The sequence below is a fragment of the Grampus griseus genome, assembly GCF_964374135.1.
Source record: "Grampus griseus genome assembly, chromosome: 1".
NCBI classification, from domain to species: domain Eukaryota; kingdom Metazoa; phylum Chordata; class Mammalia; order Artiodactyla; family Delphinidae; genus Grampus; species Grampus griseus.
Genome location: NC_139017.1, coordinates 104,742,227 through 104,759,077, shown reverse-complemented (window position 1 = coordinate 104,759,077; position 16,851 = coordinate 104,742,227). Strand labels below are relative to the sequence as shown.

General features: G+C 42.3%; 1 protein-coding gene across 1 annotated transcript in view; it reads left to right on the top strand.

Annotated features, from left to right (window-relative positions):
* Positions 1-7,483: 7,483 nt before the first annotated feature.
* LRRC8C (leucine rich repeat containing 8 VRAC subunit C) overlaps positions 7,484-16,851 on the top strand; it is a gene marked incomplete at its 5' end in the record, with an annotated part of 30,584 nt that continues 21,216 nt past the window's right edge. Inside the window, one exon of the mRNA XM_082659627.1 lies at positions 7,484-7,621. Within this exon, the coding sequence (XP_082515753.1) occupies positions 7,484-7,621 (138 nt within the window). The remainder of the gene's footprint in view (positions 7,622-16,851) is intronic.

The window sequence follows — 16,851 nt, the reverse complement described above, 5'->3', positions numbered from 1 at the left end:
TAGAATTCGCCTGTGAATCTGTCTGCTCCTGGGCTTTTGTTTGTTGGAAGATTTTTAATCACAGTTTCAACTTCAGTGCTTGTGATTTGTCTGTTTATATTTTCTATATCTTCTTGGTTCAGTCTTGGAAGGTTTTGATTTTCTAAGAATTTGTCCATTTCTTCCACGTTGTCCATTTTATTGGCATATAGTTGCTTATAGTAATATCTCATGATCCTTTGTACTTCTGCAGTGTCAGTTTTTACTTCTCCTTTTTCCTTTCTAATTCTGTTGATTTGAGTTTTCTCGCTTTTATTTCTTGGTAAGTCTGGCTAATGGTTTATCAATTTTGTTTAACTTCTCAAAGAACCAGCTTTTAGTTTTACTGATCTTTGCTATTGCTTCCTTCATTTCTGTTTCATTTATTTCTGATCTGATCTTTATGATTTCTTTCCTTCTGCTAACTTAGGGTTTTTTCTGTTCTTCTTTCTCTGATTGCTTTAGGTGTAAGGTTAGGTTGTTGATTTGAGATGTTTCTTGTTTCTTGAAGTAGGATTGTTTTGCTCTAAACTTCCCTCTTAGAACTGCTTTTGCTGCATCACATAGGTTTTGGGTCATCGTGTTTTCATTGTCATTGTTTCGAGGTATTTTTTTATCTCCTCTTTAATTTCTTCAGTGATCTCTTGGTTATTTAGTAGCATATTGTTTAGCCTCCATGTGTTTGTATTTTTTACAGTTTTTTCCTGTAATTGATATCTAGTCTCACAGCGCTGTGGTCAGAAAAGATACTTGATACAATTTCAATTTTCTTCAATTTACCAAGGCTTGATTTGTGACTCAAGATATGATCTATCCTGGAGAATGTTCCATGAGCACTTGAGAAGAAAGTTTATTCTGTTGTTTTTGGATGGAATGTCCTATAAATATCAATTAAGTCCATCTTGTTTAATGTATCATTTAAAGCTTGTGTTTCCTTATTTATTTCCATTTTGGATGATCTGTCCATTGGTGAAAGTGGGGTGTTAAAGTCCCCTATTATGATTTTGTTACTGTCGATTTCCCCTTTTATGGCTGTTAGCATTTGCCTTATGTATTGTGGTGCTCCTATGTTGGGTACATAAATATTTACCATTGTTATATCTTCTTCTGGATTGATCCCTTGATCATTATGTAGTGTCCTTCCTTGTCTCTTGTAATAGTCTTTATCTTAAAGTCTATTTTGTCTGATATGAGAATTGCTACTCCAGCTTTCTTCTGATTTCCATTTGCATGGAATATCTTTTTCCATCCCATCACATTCAGTCTGTATGTGTCCCTAGGTCTGAAGTGGGTTTCTTTAGACAGCATGTATACAGGTCTTGTTTTTTATCCATTCAGCCAGTCTGTGTCTTTTGGTTGGAGCATTTAATCCATTTACATTTAAGTAATTATCAATTTGTATGTTCCTATTACCATTTTCTTAATTGTTTTGAGTTTGTTTTTGTATGTCTCTTCCTTCTCTTGTGTTTCTCGCTCAGAGAAGTTCCTTTAGCATTTGTTGTAAAGCTGGTTTGGTGGTGCTGAATTCTCTTAGCTTTTGCTTGTCTGTAAAGGTTTTAATTTCTCCATCGAATCTGAATGAGATCCTTGCTGGGTAGAGTAATCTTGGTTGTATGTTTTTCCCTTTCATCACTTTAAATATGTCCTGCCACTCCCTTCTAGCTTGCAGAGTTTCTGCTGAAAGATCAGCTGTTAACCTTATGGGGTTTCCCCTGTATGTTATTTGTTGCTTTTCCCTTGCTGCTTTTAATATTTTTTCTTTTATTTAATTTTTGATAGTTTGATTAATATGTGTCTTGTTATGTTTCTCTTTGTGTTTATCCTGTATGGGACTTTCTGCCCTTCTTGGGCTTGATTGACTATTTCCTTTCCCATGTTAGGGAAGTTTTCAACCATAATCTCTTCAAATATTTTCTCAGACCCTTTCTTTTTCTCTTCTTCTTCTGGGACCCCTATAATTTGAATGTTGGTGCATTTAATGTTGTCCCAGAGTTCTGAGACTGTTCTCAATTCTTTTCATTCTTTTTTCTTTATTCTGCTCTGCAGTAGTTATTTCCATTATTTTATCTTCCAGGTCACTTATCCGTTCTTCTGCCTCAGTTATTCTGGTATTGATCCCATCTAGAGTATTTTTAATTTCATTTATTGTGTTGTTCATTGTTGCTTGTTTCCTCTTTAGCTCTTCTAGGTCCTTGTTAAATGTTTCTTGCATTTTGTCTATTCTATTTCCAAGAATTTGGATCATCTTTACTACCATTATTCTGAATTCTTTTTCAGGTAGACTGCCTATTTCCTCTTCATTTGTTTGGTCTGGTGGGTTTTTACCTTGCTCCTTCGTCTGCTGCATATTTCTCTGTTTTCTCATTTTGTTTAATTTCCTGTGTTTGGGGTCTCCTTTTCGCAGGCTGCAGGTTCCTAGTTTCCGTTGTTTTTGGTGTCTGCCCCCCAGTGGCTGAGGTTGGTTCAGTGGCTTGTGTAGGCTTCTTGGTAGAGGGGACTGGTGCCTCTGTTCTGGTGGGTGGGGCTGGATCTTGTCTTTCTTGTGGGCAGGGCCGCATCCGGTGGTGTGTTTCGGGGTGTCTGTGAACTGAGTATGGCTTTAGGCAGCCTCTCTGCTAATGGGCAGGGTTGTGCTCCTGTCTTGCTAGTTGATTGGCGTGGGGCGTCCAGCACTGGAGCTTGCTGGCAGTTGGGTGGAGCTGGGTCTTAGCATTGAGATGGAGATCTGTGGGAGAGCTCTCGCTGATTTATATTACGTGGCGCTGGGAGGTCACTGGTGGTCCAATGTCATTAACTCAGCTCTCCCACCTCAGAGGCTCAGGCCTGACACCAGGTCAGAGCACCAAGACCCTGTCAGCCACATGGCTCAGAAAAAAGGGAGAAAAAAAGAATGAAAAAGAGAATAATAATAGATGAAAAAAATTATTTAAATAAATAAAAAAAAGAAGAGAGCAACCAAACCAATAAACAAATCCACCAATGATAACAAGTGCTATAATCTATACTGAGATAAACATAAAAATTAGAAACAAATAAGTCGCAGACAGCAAACCCCAAGTCTACAGTTGCTCCCAAAGTCCACCTCCTCAATTTGGGATGATTCGTTGTCTATTCAGGTATTCCACAGATGCAGGGTACATGAAGCTGATTGTGGAGATTTAATCCGCTGCTCCTGAGGCTGCTGGGAGAGATTTCCCTTTCTCTTCTTTTTCCGCACAGCTCCTGGGGCTCAGCTTTGGATTTGGCCACGCCTCTGCGTGTAGGTCGCCTGAGGGCGTCTGTTCTTCGCTCAGACAGGACGGAGTTAAAGGAGCCGCTGATTCGGGGGCTCTGGCTCACTCAAGACGGGGGGAGGGAGGGGTACGGATTGCGGGGCGGGCCTGCGGCGGCAGAGGCCACTGTGACGTTGCACCAGCCTGAGGCACGCCGTGCGTTCTCCCGGGGAAGTTGTCCCTGGATCACGGGACCCTGCAGTGGCGGGCTGCACAGGCTCCCAGGAGGGGAGGTGTGGATAGTGACCTGTGCTCGCACACAGGCTTCTTGGTGGCGGCAGCAGCGGCCTTAGCATCTCATGCCCGTCTGTGGGGTCCCGGCTGCTAGCCGCGGCTCGCATCCGTTTCTGTTGCGCCTTCAAGTGGCGCTTTTAATCCCCTCTCCTCGCGAACCCGGAAACAATGGTCTCTTGCCTCTTCTGTAAGTCCAGACTTTCTCCCGGACTCCCTCCCTGCTAGCTGTAGCGCACTAGCCCCCTGCAGGCTGTGTTTACGCTGCCAACCCCAGCCCTCTCCCTGCGCTCCAACCGAAGCCCGAGCCTCAGCTCCCAGCCCCGCCCGCCCTGGCGGGTGAGCAGACAAGCCTCTCAGGCTGGTGAGTGCCGGTCGGCACCGATCCTCTGTGCGGGAATCTCTTCGCTTTGCCCTCCGCACCCCTGTTGCTGTGCTCTCCTCCGTGGCTCCGAAGCTGTCCCCCTCCGCCACCCGCAGTCTCTGCCCGCGAAGGAGCTTCCTAGTGTGTGGAAACCTTTCCTCCTTCACAGCTCCTTCCCACTGGTGCAGGTCCTGTCCCTATTCTTTTGTCTCTGTTTTTCCTTTTTTCTTTTTCCGTACCCAGGTACTTGTGGAGTTTCTTGCCTTTTGGGAAGTCTGAGGTCTACTGCCAGCGTTCAGTAGGTGTTCTATAGGAGTGGTTCCACATGTAGATGTATTTTTGATGTAGTTGTGGGGGGGAAGGTGATCTCCATGTCTTACTTCTCCACCATCTTGAAGGTCCTCCCTGACGAATGAGTTTTAACATCAAGGAGTTTGAAAAGTTCATTGATATAGTTTTCAGATTCCATATTGCAACTAACCAGGTTAGTTTGATATATTATCAAAAGTTAATATCCCCAATTATATAAAAAGTCTGTTAAGGAAGTCCTCCTTTTGCTAACTGCACATATATTTGATTCATAAATTTCAATCAAAACAACATATCTCGGGCTTCCCTGGTGACACAGTGGTTGAGAGTCCACCTGCTGATACAGAGGACACGGGTTCGTGCCTCGGTCCGGGAAGATCCCACATGCCGCGGAGCGGCTGGGCCCGTGAGCCATGGCCGCTGAGCCTGCGCATCCGGATCCTGTGCTGCACAACGGGAGAAGCCACAACAGTGAGAGGCCCGCGTACAGCAAAAAAAAAAAAAAAAATCTCAGCAGATTGAATAAGCAGATATGAGAATCCAGCTATATTCTATTAAGCCAGCTTTTAAAGAGATTTACAAAAATATAAAACAATGCTATTATTCTCATTAATTGTTTTTGTGTTGGAGAATATATTTATTTTTTGTAATAACAATTTATGTTAACTTGTAATGGTTTTGTTATTTTTAAGTGAGTTAATATATATTTTTGAAATTTCTTGGTTTTAATTTCTCATGTGGCCAGTATTGATAGGTATCACCCACCTAAAAAGTGCTCTTTGAGGTCCTCCTCACTACATTTTAGAACATGAAAGGATCCTGAGGTCAAAAAGTTTGAGAACACAGCTCTCAATAAAATACACATTGGTATATTTTATTCCTGAAATTGTTCCTTGCTTCAAAGAACAAGCCCAATTCCCTCCAAGATGTACAGGAAGTTATCATGAAGGAGACAATAACTAAATCTATCAAAGGATGTAGACTACAGCACAGGCACCATACTTGTTAGTGCTGTCACTGTAGCTGGCTAGGGTCCCCCTCAATCTGATTGAGTGAGCATTGCTCCACGAACAAGCATCCGAATTCACCCATCAATTTAACAGACAGTTGTTCAGGGCCTCTTGTTTTCCAGGCACTGTGGTAAGTGGTAGAGGTGCAAAATAGAACAAGACAGTAGCTTTTAGGCAGAATGTGGAAGTTAAGATGAGTTCGTGCCTGTCTGTGACCGCCACTGGATAGCTGTGACGAGAAAACATTTGGGGCCATGAGATTATAATGATCCATTGAGAAGAAAAAGGTCGTGAAAGGTCAGGAAAATCAAACTTTGGACTAATCTGAAATGCTAATAACACTAGGAATAAGTGAAGTTTTTCATTTAGCTTGGGTGGCTTGCCTGCAACATATGTTTTGAGAACACACATATGCATAACATATAGGTTTTCCCCCTTCAAGAAACTTCCAGCCCAGTGGTGGTAACAAAGTAGAGTTAAGAAAGTTGTGTTTTGGGACTTTTCATGGTGGTCCAGTGGGTAGGACTCCGCACTCCCAATGCAGGGGACCCTGGTTCCATCCCTGGTTGGAGAACTAGATCCCGCGTGCATGCTGCAACTAAGAGTTTGCGTGCCACAACTAAGAAGTCCTCATGCCACAACAACGAAAAGCCCGAGTGCCACAACTAAGACCTGGCACAGCCAAAAATAAATAAACATTAAAAAAAAAAAAGAAGAAAAGGGGGGCTTCCCTGGTGGCGCAGTGGTTGAGAGTCCACCTGTCGATGCAGGGGACGCGGGTTCGTGCCCCGGTCCGGGAAGATCCCACATGCCGCGGAGCGGCTGAGCTCGTGAGCCATGGCCGCTGAGCCTGCACGTCCGGAGCCTGTGCTCTGCAACGGGAGGGGCCACAACAGTGAGAGGCCCACGTACTGCAAAAAAAAAAAAAAAAAAAAAAAGAAGAAAAGGAAAGTTGTGTTTCAATAAAATGAGGCAATCATATCAAATGCTGCAAAGATGTTGAGTAGGTAGGTCATAGGTGAAAGCAGCATGAAGGGTTGAATTTTCAACGTCATGTTAAGGAAGACTGCTTAAGAAAAAGTCAGATAAAGCAGTGAGATGGAATGGAACACATTATAATAGTTTCCAAAGATAAACAGCAGTGAACTCAAAGAAGAGGCTCTGGTTTTCTTTAGGCTGTTTATTGTACAGCCTTTAATTCACTATTAGGGAAGAGAAGATCCAGGAAACAAAAAGGCTTGGAAGAATGAGCACCAAATGTAGCTTTTCCCTGCCTTTAATCAGACTAAATAACAAGGGCAGGTGGAAAGAGCAAGATTATTGGATCCAAAGATGGCAAAAGGGAGAGAAACTGTCTTTTTGGCCCTCACTGGCCATCCTTATTCCTTGCCATGAGATAAGGAAAGAATATTCCTTCTCCCTGTAGCTGGATGGTTACCTTCAAGTCTTAGATCATAATACAGGCAGTGGGACTGAGCGATAAGAAAGGACAACACAGGCTAAGAAAAGGATGTGTCTCTTTTCCCCTTTTCCCAGAGCCTCAGTGCACCTTATTCATTTATCCTCTGTCATTTAGATAGAGTTGGTGTTTCCAGAGAAAACTGTCAGAGGATAAGTTTGAGGTTCACAGTGAAATTTAGGAAATAGAGAAAAAAATCAAGTCAAAAGCACAGGAACCAAAAAAAGAGGGAGGGCAAAAAAAAAAATTGAAGTTCTCCCCAACACCTCCTCCCCACAATGAGATTGTCCCTTTTACAAGAAGAGGACCAGTGGCAAAGTCGTTTGCCTTCCCCAGGGAGCAAGCAAAAGGCTTTACAAATAGGGCTTAGTAAATAATTAATACAAACCAATGCTGAGGATACACTTAAAAAAATAGTTTGAAGCAAAAACCCAAGATGATAAGATAAATAGCAAAAACATTTTAAAGGATGGGCTCTGCTCTTTCTGCCATCTTTGTGCTCTGTTTAGGGGGAGGGAGACCAGGAAATAACGGGTGGCTCTGGTCATGCTCTCTCTGGTCCATGTGGAGCTAAAGGGCACCCACTGGTTAGACAAGAGTTAGCAAAGGTACTTGATTTTTCGACATGGGGCTCCTTATTTCCTCAATTGGTGGATTTCTCAATAGCTTGTTCAAACTCTGAGGTGCTGTGACAGCTCCTGGACTGATTCCGACCACTGAATCCGACGAGTTGAAGCAGAATTTCAAATGCTGTTAACAATGCAGTATGTTGTGCATAAGGATAAATTAATTCACCAGTAATCTCTCTTTTCTCAGAAACATGATTCCGGTGACAGAGTTCCGGCAGTTCTCTGAGCAGCAGCCTGCCTTCCGGGTTCTGAAGCCATGGTGGGATGTATTTACCGATTACTTGTCCGTGGCCATGCTGATGATCGGTGTGTTCGGATGCACTTTGCAGGTAGGTCCCTAGACTCATGTCAAAACAGAGCCAGGGGCTTCCCTGGTGGCGCAGTGGTTGAGAGTCCGCCTGCCGATGCAGGGGACGCGAGTTCGTGCCCCGGTCCGGGAAGATCCCACATGCCGCGGATTGGCTGGGCCCGTGAACCATGGCCGCTGAGCCTGCGTGTCCGGAGCCTGTGCTCCGCAACGGGAGAGGCCACAACAGTGAGAGGCCCGCGTACCGAAAAAAAAAAAAAAAAAAAACAGAGCCAGAGCAAGTCACTAAGCCGTTGAAACCTCTTTAAAAAGAGTGTGTGATTTTTAACCATGTATGTATTAGTTGCTCTTCTGTACTTATGCATGGTGTTTGTAATCATGGCAGGGAGCCTGAAGCCTGATTTCCCAAACTTTCCTAATTAGGTAAATACGGTACTTGTAAGATTTAACAGAGCTCAAAGAGCAGTTGACTATAGTCAAGTAATATTTGATGTCACAAACATCAAAGGGAGCCCTTTATCTTTCAAAGTTGGTTTTATACCCACAGCAAAATATAGAATATAGCAAAATATATTATGTATAGCCAGAGTGCCATTTATATTGTTAAAATGGAATGTTTTTCTTTATCTCTTATATTTACCCCTGATAAGATTTTCTGGGAGGACTGACATTTTGATGAGATATTATCTTACCCAATGCTTAGTTTTGAGTTAAATTGTACCTGAATCATAAATTGTTCTATATAGATACTGTATATTCATATATTGAATCCAGATTTTTTGCAAACCTATGTATCAGGCACCATACTTTGAGGACATATATACCTGTAAGCAGTTCATTTCTAGGGGGAAACTAAATAAACAAACAACAGAAAAGGTTATACTGTGCTAGAGTTGTTTTTTTTTTTTCTGAAAAGCTCTATGCAAGTCCAAAGGAGAGGAACAAGAGAAATGGTATATTAAAACTTGAGAACCAGTCAGGAAAAGGGAGCTGGGGATGAAGAAAGTGCCAGGAAGAGGAAGGAAAGCTCCAAGTCATGGTTATGAGAAAGGACATGACGTCTCTAGGAAACAGTCATTAGGATTGACACCCTTTGGGTGTCATCAGCATGAGAGTTGAAGCCATGCCCGGGAATGGAGTCACCCCAGGAGAATGTGGTTGGTGAGATGATGTCAGGAATAACAGTAAAGAGTGAATGAATGAAAAGGAGACTCCTCTGGAGAAGGCTGAGTAGGGGCAGCCATAAGGATGGGGGGAAACCAAGAGAGAGGAGGGGCTCAGGTGTGGTCAGTGATGGCAGGTGGTTCAACTAACTCACGGGCTAAGGGGAGAAAAGCAGTAAATAGGGCATTAGAAATCTTAGTGTCACTGGTTGGAAAAGTGAATTGGAGTTAAAGGCTTATGGAACTTTCAAGTAGATCATCTGAGAGGAAGGAGAGCCAGGAGAGAGGGAAATAGCTAGAAGTGGTGCAGAGGAGAAATAAAGACCTTTTTAATGTTGATTTTAATAATAGTTAACATCTAGTGCTTCCTACGTGTCAGGCACTCTTCTGAACACTTTACACATGTTTTAAATCATTTCATCCTCATGCCAACCCTAGGATATACTATTATCATCCCCGTTTATAGATGCAAAACTAAGGCACAGAGAGATTAGAGAAACTTCCAAGGTGAGTAGCAAAACCCTTACTGAAGTCCAAGCAGTTTGGCCCCAAAGTCCCTATCCTTAATCCCTAACACCATGCTGCTTTTTATTTGTGGGCTGAAAATATCTTGCCCTCCTCCCCCCACCAAAAAAAAGGATGCCAATGAAAAACTAGAGTTTGAAAGAGAGAAAGGGCATTAATTCATTCATAAATAAAACAAATAGTTGTTGAAGAATCTACTGTGTGCCAGGCACTGTTCTAGGGGCCAAGCATTATCAGTGCCGGAGGAAAGAAATAAAAGACAAATATCCCAGCCTTAAAGAACTTAAATTCTGTGGGGGAAAAAACAAGCAAAATAAGCAAAATCAGTTGGTAAATTATATATGTTAGAAGGTAATAAGGACAATGAAAAAGAAAATAAAGCATACGAGGATGGTAGGAGATCACAGCAGGTGAGATTAAGAGTTGTGGTTCTCAAATAGGGTGGCCTCACTGGGAGGTGACTTTTGAGGAGGGAACTGAAGTCGGTGCGGCAGCGGGCCTTGCAGATGTCACGGAAGCGGGCCTTGCAGATGTCCCAGGAGGAGCCATCCAGACAGAGGGAACAGAAAGAGTAAGAGACACGATGAACAAAGCAGTCACAGGACCCCTCCCCTTCTGCAGGAGAATTTGACATTTGGCTTTCTCAGCTTTCTAGCTCAGCTTCCCTGGGAGCCTGATAAAGGTAGAATGTTAACTGTGTTACTAGGCAACATTGCTTATGGCATAAATGGCTGCTGATTGGTCAACTGCATCTGGGCTGGGAGAATGATAAGCGCCTGGTAGGAAGCCATAGATGGGATTTCTGTGACTGTGGTGACACTTGTAACTGGGCATGTCCCTTGATATATGGAAGGTGTATCTGCTGAGTTACAAGAGCTATTGGCTCCTTTGGAGCATAAGGCATCAAAGCCAGAGTAAATCCGGAATCTGCCTACAGTGGATCTCTTTTTCTTGCATCTGAGATGATCGTGGAGAAGCTTAGGGAGAGACTAGCTCCTGGGCAGCGGTGTGGACCACCACACAGGCAGTTGTGAAGATTCCCCCAAAGGGAGAGAGTCTGATGCTGCCTGGCTGACAAGCTGTGACTCCAATCCTGTTTCTTTCCAATGATTCTGTTACCAAATGAGGTTTATGATAATACTATAAGTTTGAATGTTGAGATGATCCTAGGAAGACCCCTGGTGATGTTGCAGGCCTGAAGCATGGGTATTCCTCGCATGTTGAGGGAAAAGCCAGGTGGCCAGTGGGCTACAGCAGAGTGAGGAGAAGAGTGGTAGAAGAATGAGGCCTGAGAGGTAACAGCTGCCGGATCATGTAGGGCCTGGAGGCCCCTGTAAAGGTTCTGTCCTTGCTCTGACAAGGGTGGGACATGTTTGGAGGGTTGGCATTATCTGACTTAGGTTTTGACAAGACCACTCTAGGTGTTGAGAATACAGTATGGGGGGGGGGGGGGCAAGAGCTGAAGCAGGGAGATTACTGAGAAGGCTAGTGCAATAATCCAGGGAAGATATGAATCAGATGGCTTGGACCAGGACTGAAGCTGTGGTTCTGGATATATTTTGAAGGAAAAAACATTAAGACTTGCTAGAAGATTGAACTGAGCGTGAGTGATATGTATGAGAGAAAAAGAGAAATCAAGAATGACTCTTAAGATTTTGGGGCCTGAGCCACTTGGAAAAAGTTTGTTTTTGAGCCTGTTGAGTTTGAAATATGTTAGATATCCAAGTGGAGAAGTGAGCAGTTGGATATAAGACCCGGTAGTTCAGGGTAAGAGAAGAATGGTCAGGAGGAAGGATGTGATGGATCCAGGATCCAGGTGGGATTATCCTTGATTTGGGTGGAGGGTGTACCTTCCACAAGAATAGTAACGATGGCTACAGATGCATTTTATTGCAGGAGAGGAGAGGCACAGTAAGACGGGAGTGTGTGCCTTGTAGCTTCTGTGAAATAGTAAGTGACACATCTGCTGAGAGATTGTGAGGTAAGGGAGGTAGCAGGATGGGGCAACAAGGTAGGTAGTAGAGAAGGGCGAAGTTTGGAGTGGCAAGTTTGGGAAATAGCAGAGGGAGGTGACATAGATCTGCAGGAGGACTCTGTGTCTGTCTTTATTACTGTGCCACGCGCAGCACCAGCACTGCCACAGGACCTGCTTATGAACAAGCACAGGAGTCGTTTCTCCTTTTTTTTTTTAAATTTTTAATTTTATATTGGAGTATGTAGTCGTTTCTCTTGTTTACTTATTTCATAGCAGGATGAAATGCAGAAAAGAGAAACCACACAGAGAATCTATAAGAACTAGTAGCTAACTTGGAACAAAATAAATGAAAATGGTAGTGTGGACCTATGAAAATGTCTATGATGAACATCATTTAGGGATGTGGCCACAGTGAGTTCAGAAGGGGATTCAAGAACAACTTAAGCATCTCTTCCTGAGCCCTGGTCAGAACCCTCTTCCTGGAGCACAGCCCCCATCATGTCTCTCTGCTGCACAGAAGCATCCCACTTAGCACCCTGCCCAGCACGCTTAGTACCTGCTCCTCAGATGGGTGACCTAATCTGGACACCTCACACACAGGCCTGTTTTATCCTTACAGCCTTTAAGAAGAATATGGACGCCAGTTGACTGGGTACAGGAAGTGTAGTATGAGATGTCAAGATTCTAAAAAATGTGAGATACCCCAAAGGAAGATTCCATCAGAATATGAAGATTACCAGGCTCAGAATTCATATGGGATGGACCATTTGTTCAACAAACATCCCTAAGCACCCGAGATATGTCAGGCATTATGTGGGGTGCTCGAAACACTGAAAGAGAAATACAGTACAGCCCCTGCCGTCAGACTGCTAATAGTCTACAGACTGTACAAATACAGAAGCAGTGCCATTTGGTGTGTAAGCGCCTTTATGGTGATAGATTTCAAGAGCATTAAATATGATGTCATCTCAGCTACTGGAAGTTAGGGACTTGAGGAGGTGAATTTGAGCTAATTCTCAAAGAATGAGTATACAAATCCAAAATATACATTTTTAAAAAAGAGGAATGGAAGAAAAAATCAGCAATAGATTTAGTGTGATCATTTCACAAAGCCCTCATTATGGGTCCTCATGGCATTTTCGGGGGCATCCTGCACTGGGTGGGGCATTCCCACAGAATCCAGGATGCCAATAGCACTCGCATTGAGTGATACTGGTAAGGAACCTGTGCTACCTGTGTGTAGAATCCTTATGTACTTTATTTAGCTCCCAGAAGGACCCTTGGGGAGTAGATTAGTCCCATCTTTCAGGTGAGAATTCTCATCTGAAAGGTTACGCAATGCCCCCAAAGCCAAGAGGGATGCAGCGAGCGTTCAGATCTCAGGTCAGTTCTCCAGCATGTGGCTTTCACCCCTGTGCACCCTGCTGTGGGATATTATGGAATCATTACAGTTGCACAGATCCTGTGGCCAAATTTTGGCTCGTAAAACAGGATTTTAAGTATAAAAACAAGTGCAAAATGACTAAAAGAGAAAATAGGAAGTTATAAAAAGAATTGATTTTCTGAATTACAGCTTAGATTCTCTAAAAGATTATTCACTATACACCTGCTATTAAAAAAAAAAAAAACTTCCAACCTATAGTGAACATTGAAGAGACAAGAAATAAGATATAAATTACTAAAGAAAGTAAAACCACTCAGTATTCATATTACAAACGAAAGTAATGTTTCCAAGGGGGAGAATTTAATCTCTTATTTTAGCTCTCTTATGATAATCCTCTGAAATTGGTTTAATGACTGATAACTTCATAAACAAAAGGTTCTCTGTGAAGCTCAAAATCCTTTCCCATTTCCAAGGTGATCTTACAATAATCAAAATATGTTTTTATGCCTTGATTTTCCTTTTGTGAAATGAAAGTGCAGTCATTCTGATCTTACTTACAAAACAAGTTAACGCTTGGGGTTTGAAAACACGACAAAGCAAAATCTAAGTAGGGTTAGAAGAGCACTCTGGTGGTAAAATAGAAATCCAATCGTTTTTGACTCTTTTCTAAATGGCTTCTTCCAATGGCAAACACTATTTCATTATCTCTTTATTCCTAAAAGATTGTGTGCCTATAGGTTTAACACTATGTAGCTTTAAAGATACTGGGGGAAGGAGGAAGTCATCGACTGTCAATGGGATGTTGATTCTTTCTTGCCCTGATGTAAAAGGATTAAAGTCAACACTTGTCTTACTCATCTGACAAATATTTATTCGTTTCTGAGCAAGTAGCTATTTTCAAGGCTGCCATGGGATAAGAGCATGCATAAAGAGCATTCCTTAGATTACATCAGAAAGAAACAAAGAAACAAATATAAACTCATTGTAAACCAGGAGAGTGTACGTATCCTATTTCTGTACAGTCACAGACCCTCAAGGACCCATAGCGTAAACACCCAATCTTGTGCTATAAATAGACAACATTATTCAGCTACTCAAAACACTCAATAAAATAGACGAAATCCTGAAAGGTCAACACGTTGCTTCCTGGAGAAATAAGATTGCTTTAGATCTCTGCTCCGTGACTCCAGGTTATCTTATGATGACCAAATCCACAACAGCCCATCGTCAGGCCATTACCAAATATAGAGTTAACAGTTAGAAACCAGAAGCAGGAACTGGAAGACAAGCCCCCTCAAAACCCTAGGGGACTGCTCTGTGACTGCTACACAGGAAAGATATTTCCTGCTTTCTGAATTGGGTGGGGGGGGAAGCCAAGGGAATGATTTCAATGACTTGAAACCACCTACCAAAAAAAAAATTCCTTGTGGACTAAGCTAGTCACCAGGAGCAAACTGGCTGGCGCCAGCAGGATCACACTGGACAAGAGTTTGGTGCATCTGAGCTGCTTGGTTGGAGTTAATCCCCACTTTTATTTTTGGTACATACTCAACTGCTTCTCTGATTTAGAACCATCAGCATCAACGCCATGGCACATGGCCTTCAGCCGATAATGCTCACAGGCAGTTCACTGGAAAGCACAGGTGGTAAAAATTATAGACCACACAGGGATTTCAGAGTAGTTCATTTTGATAATGTGCCCTGAATCCTTGCTTCTATAATACCTCTCTCCCCCAGTCCCCTGTCCCATACTAACCGGGATCTCTAGTAGATCTTTTTCTTTTGCCAGATCCGAATTTACAGATGGAGACTCAGAAATTCGTACTTAGATTAGCCTGTTGTTTAAGGTGAAATTCAGAATGCTAATGAAACAGCAGATAGCACCAATGGGTAGGCTTAAAATGAAGACCTCATCTACGATATGTTTTATAAAGTTTCTGTGTACCCACGACATGTCAATATTCTACTTCAGTCTTTGGGGAATATGAAACAAAAATCACTTGATGGTGAACATAATTTTAAAGAAAACCTTTCGCATCTCTGTAGGGATGGTGGTAGATGCTGTGAGAGAAACACTACTTCAGAATCCCTGTTACATCTAGTAACAAAAATATGCCTCGGTTAGGACTTCCTTGTTATGGTGGTTTATTCAAACTGATACTTTTTTCTTCCCTAGAACTTTATTTCTTGTCATCTATCACCTTGACAACTTAATGTGCAGTGAATTCCTGGCCACAAGAATAATATATGAGTGCCTTTCACCTCGCTTGCTTGGGTTTAACACAGGGCATGAATCTAAATGCTTTTCTTAGATCATCGGATGCCGTCCAATGCCAGTCAGTGAATGGGGAACATTTCCTTTTATTTCACTATTATGGATTGTTATGACCATGTTGCCATTGATTGCTTAATAATACATCTTTTCCCTCAAATAATAAAGCACTGACAGAGTACTGGATTTTTTTCCTACGTGAAGCAAATGAGATTTACTGTATATTTAGTCTCTGTTGTGGATCCTGTACTGTAAATCACCAAAATCCATGTTTAAAAATCTCTATTAAGTGGGTTTATCATGATATGGAGGGAGATAATCTTGTATTTCTAATCAGGACCCCTGATTTGGAGACCCTCCCCGATCCTCTCATCCTATCAGGCGAACAGATCCACTTGAATTCTTCTGTCCTCGCTTGGTTCCTCTCCAAGGCCCTTCTTTCCCATTTCGCTGAGAACACTGACCACATCTGGATCCTCCCAACCATACAGTGACCCTGTGCTAAGGATTAGGCCAACACTGGCACTGCATTTTAATTACAAGGCTAGTAAGTTTCTAGGTTATATCTGGAGTCTTCTATTTAATATAAATAATGAGCGCTGCTCCTTTGTCCCCTATACTACTGTTTTCTTGTAAAATTCTGCATTTTTATTATTTTATAATCCCTATTGTTTTGGGACATCTGGCCTTCATATAGTTTTTCTTTAAATCTAGTGTTATTGTTTTGTGTCTAATTTTTAAACTATGAAATAAAACACTCCCAACTAGAAAGATACATACCAACTAAAAGATTTAACAAAAAATAAGATACCACTCAGAATGGCAACAAAAACTATCAGATATCTAGGAATTAAGCTAATCAAGAATACACAGAGACTTCCCTGGTGGCACAGTGGTTAAGAATCCGCCTGCCAATGCAGGGGACACGGGTTCGAGCCCTGGTCTGAGAAGATCCCACATGCCGTGGAGCAACTAAGCCTGTGCGCCACAGCTACTGAGCCTGCGCTCTAGAGCCCACGGGCCACAACTGCTGAGCCTGTGCACCCCAACTACTGAAGCCCGCGCACCTAGAGCCCACGCTCCGCAACAAGAGAAGCCACGGCAGTGAGAAGCCCGCGCACATAACGAAGAGTAGCCCCCGCTCACCGCAAGTAGAGAAAGCCCGCGCGCAGCAACAAAGACCCAACGCAGCCAAAAATAAATAAATAAATAAGTTTATAAAGTAAAAAAAAAAAAAGAATACACAAGAACTTAAAAACTTTTAAATGCCTAGTCAATGACATATAAGACAATTTGAATAAATGGAAAGACATTGTATGTCTTTGGATGGCACAAACTTGATATTACAAAGATGTTCAGTCCTCACAAATTAGTTTATAAATTCAAAGCAATATTAAGAAAAGTCTAGTTAGATTTTTTTTTAAGAAAAAGCAACTTGGTGAACATATACCAAAATTTATTTGAAGAGTGCTCACTTATGGTGGTGAAGAGGAATAGAATGGTGTAAGGTGATAAAAGGAAAGAAAAGAAACAGAGGAGGAAGAGGAGATGAAGGAGATGGGGAGGGAGGGGTTTTGCAGGACCTGATAACATACTGTACCTTGAGAAATATGGAGAGTTCAGCCCTCTGCCCCGAGGGTCCCCAATCCCACCGCACACACAACAAAACACTTTGACTATATGAACTAATTTCTTCAGAAGCTCCATCTAATTCTCATCCCTTTTCCAGTTGTAAATTTATAAATCTCTGTGCAAATATTCTCTTTCACAAGCAGGAAATTTCCTAACTCTAGATTTCACAAGTGGGTAAATTGTTAGCTCTAAGATTTAGCATCCGTCTGTTTCAAGAACAAAACTCTAGTTGGAAGAATTACCTCTAATTGTTAGGAATAGAAACTTTATAAGGCCAGGCCTCGTCTGTAGGGTTCATTCC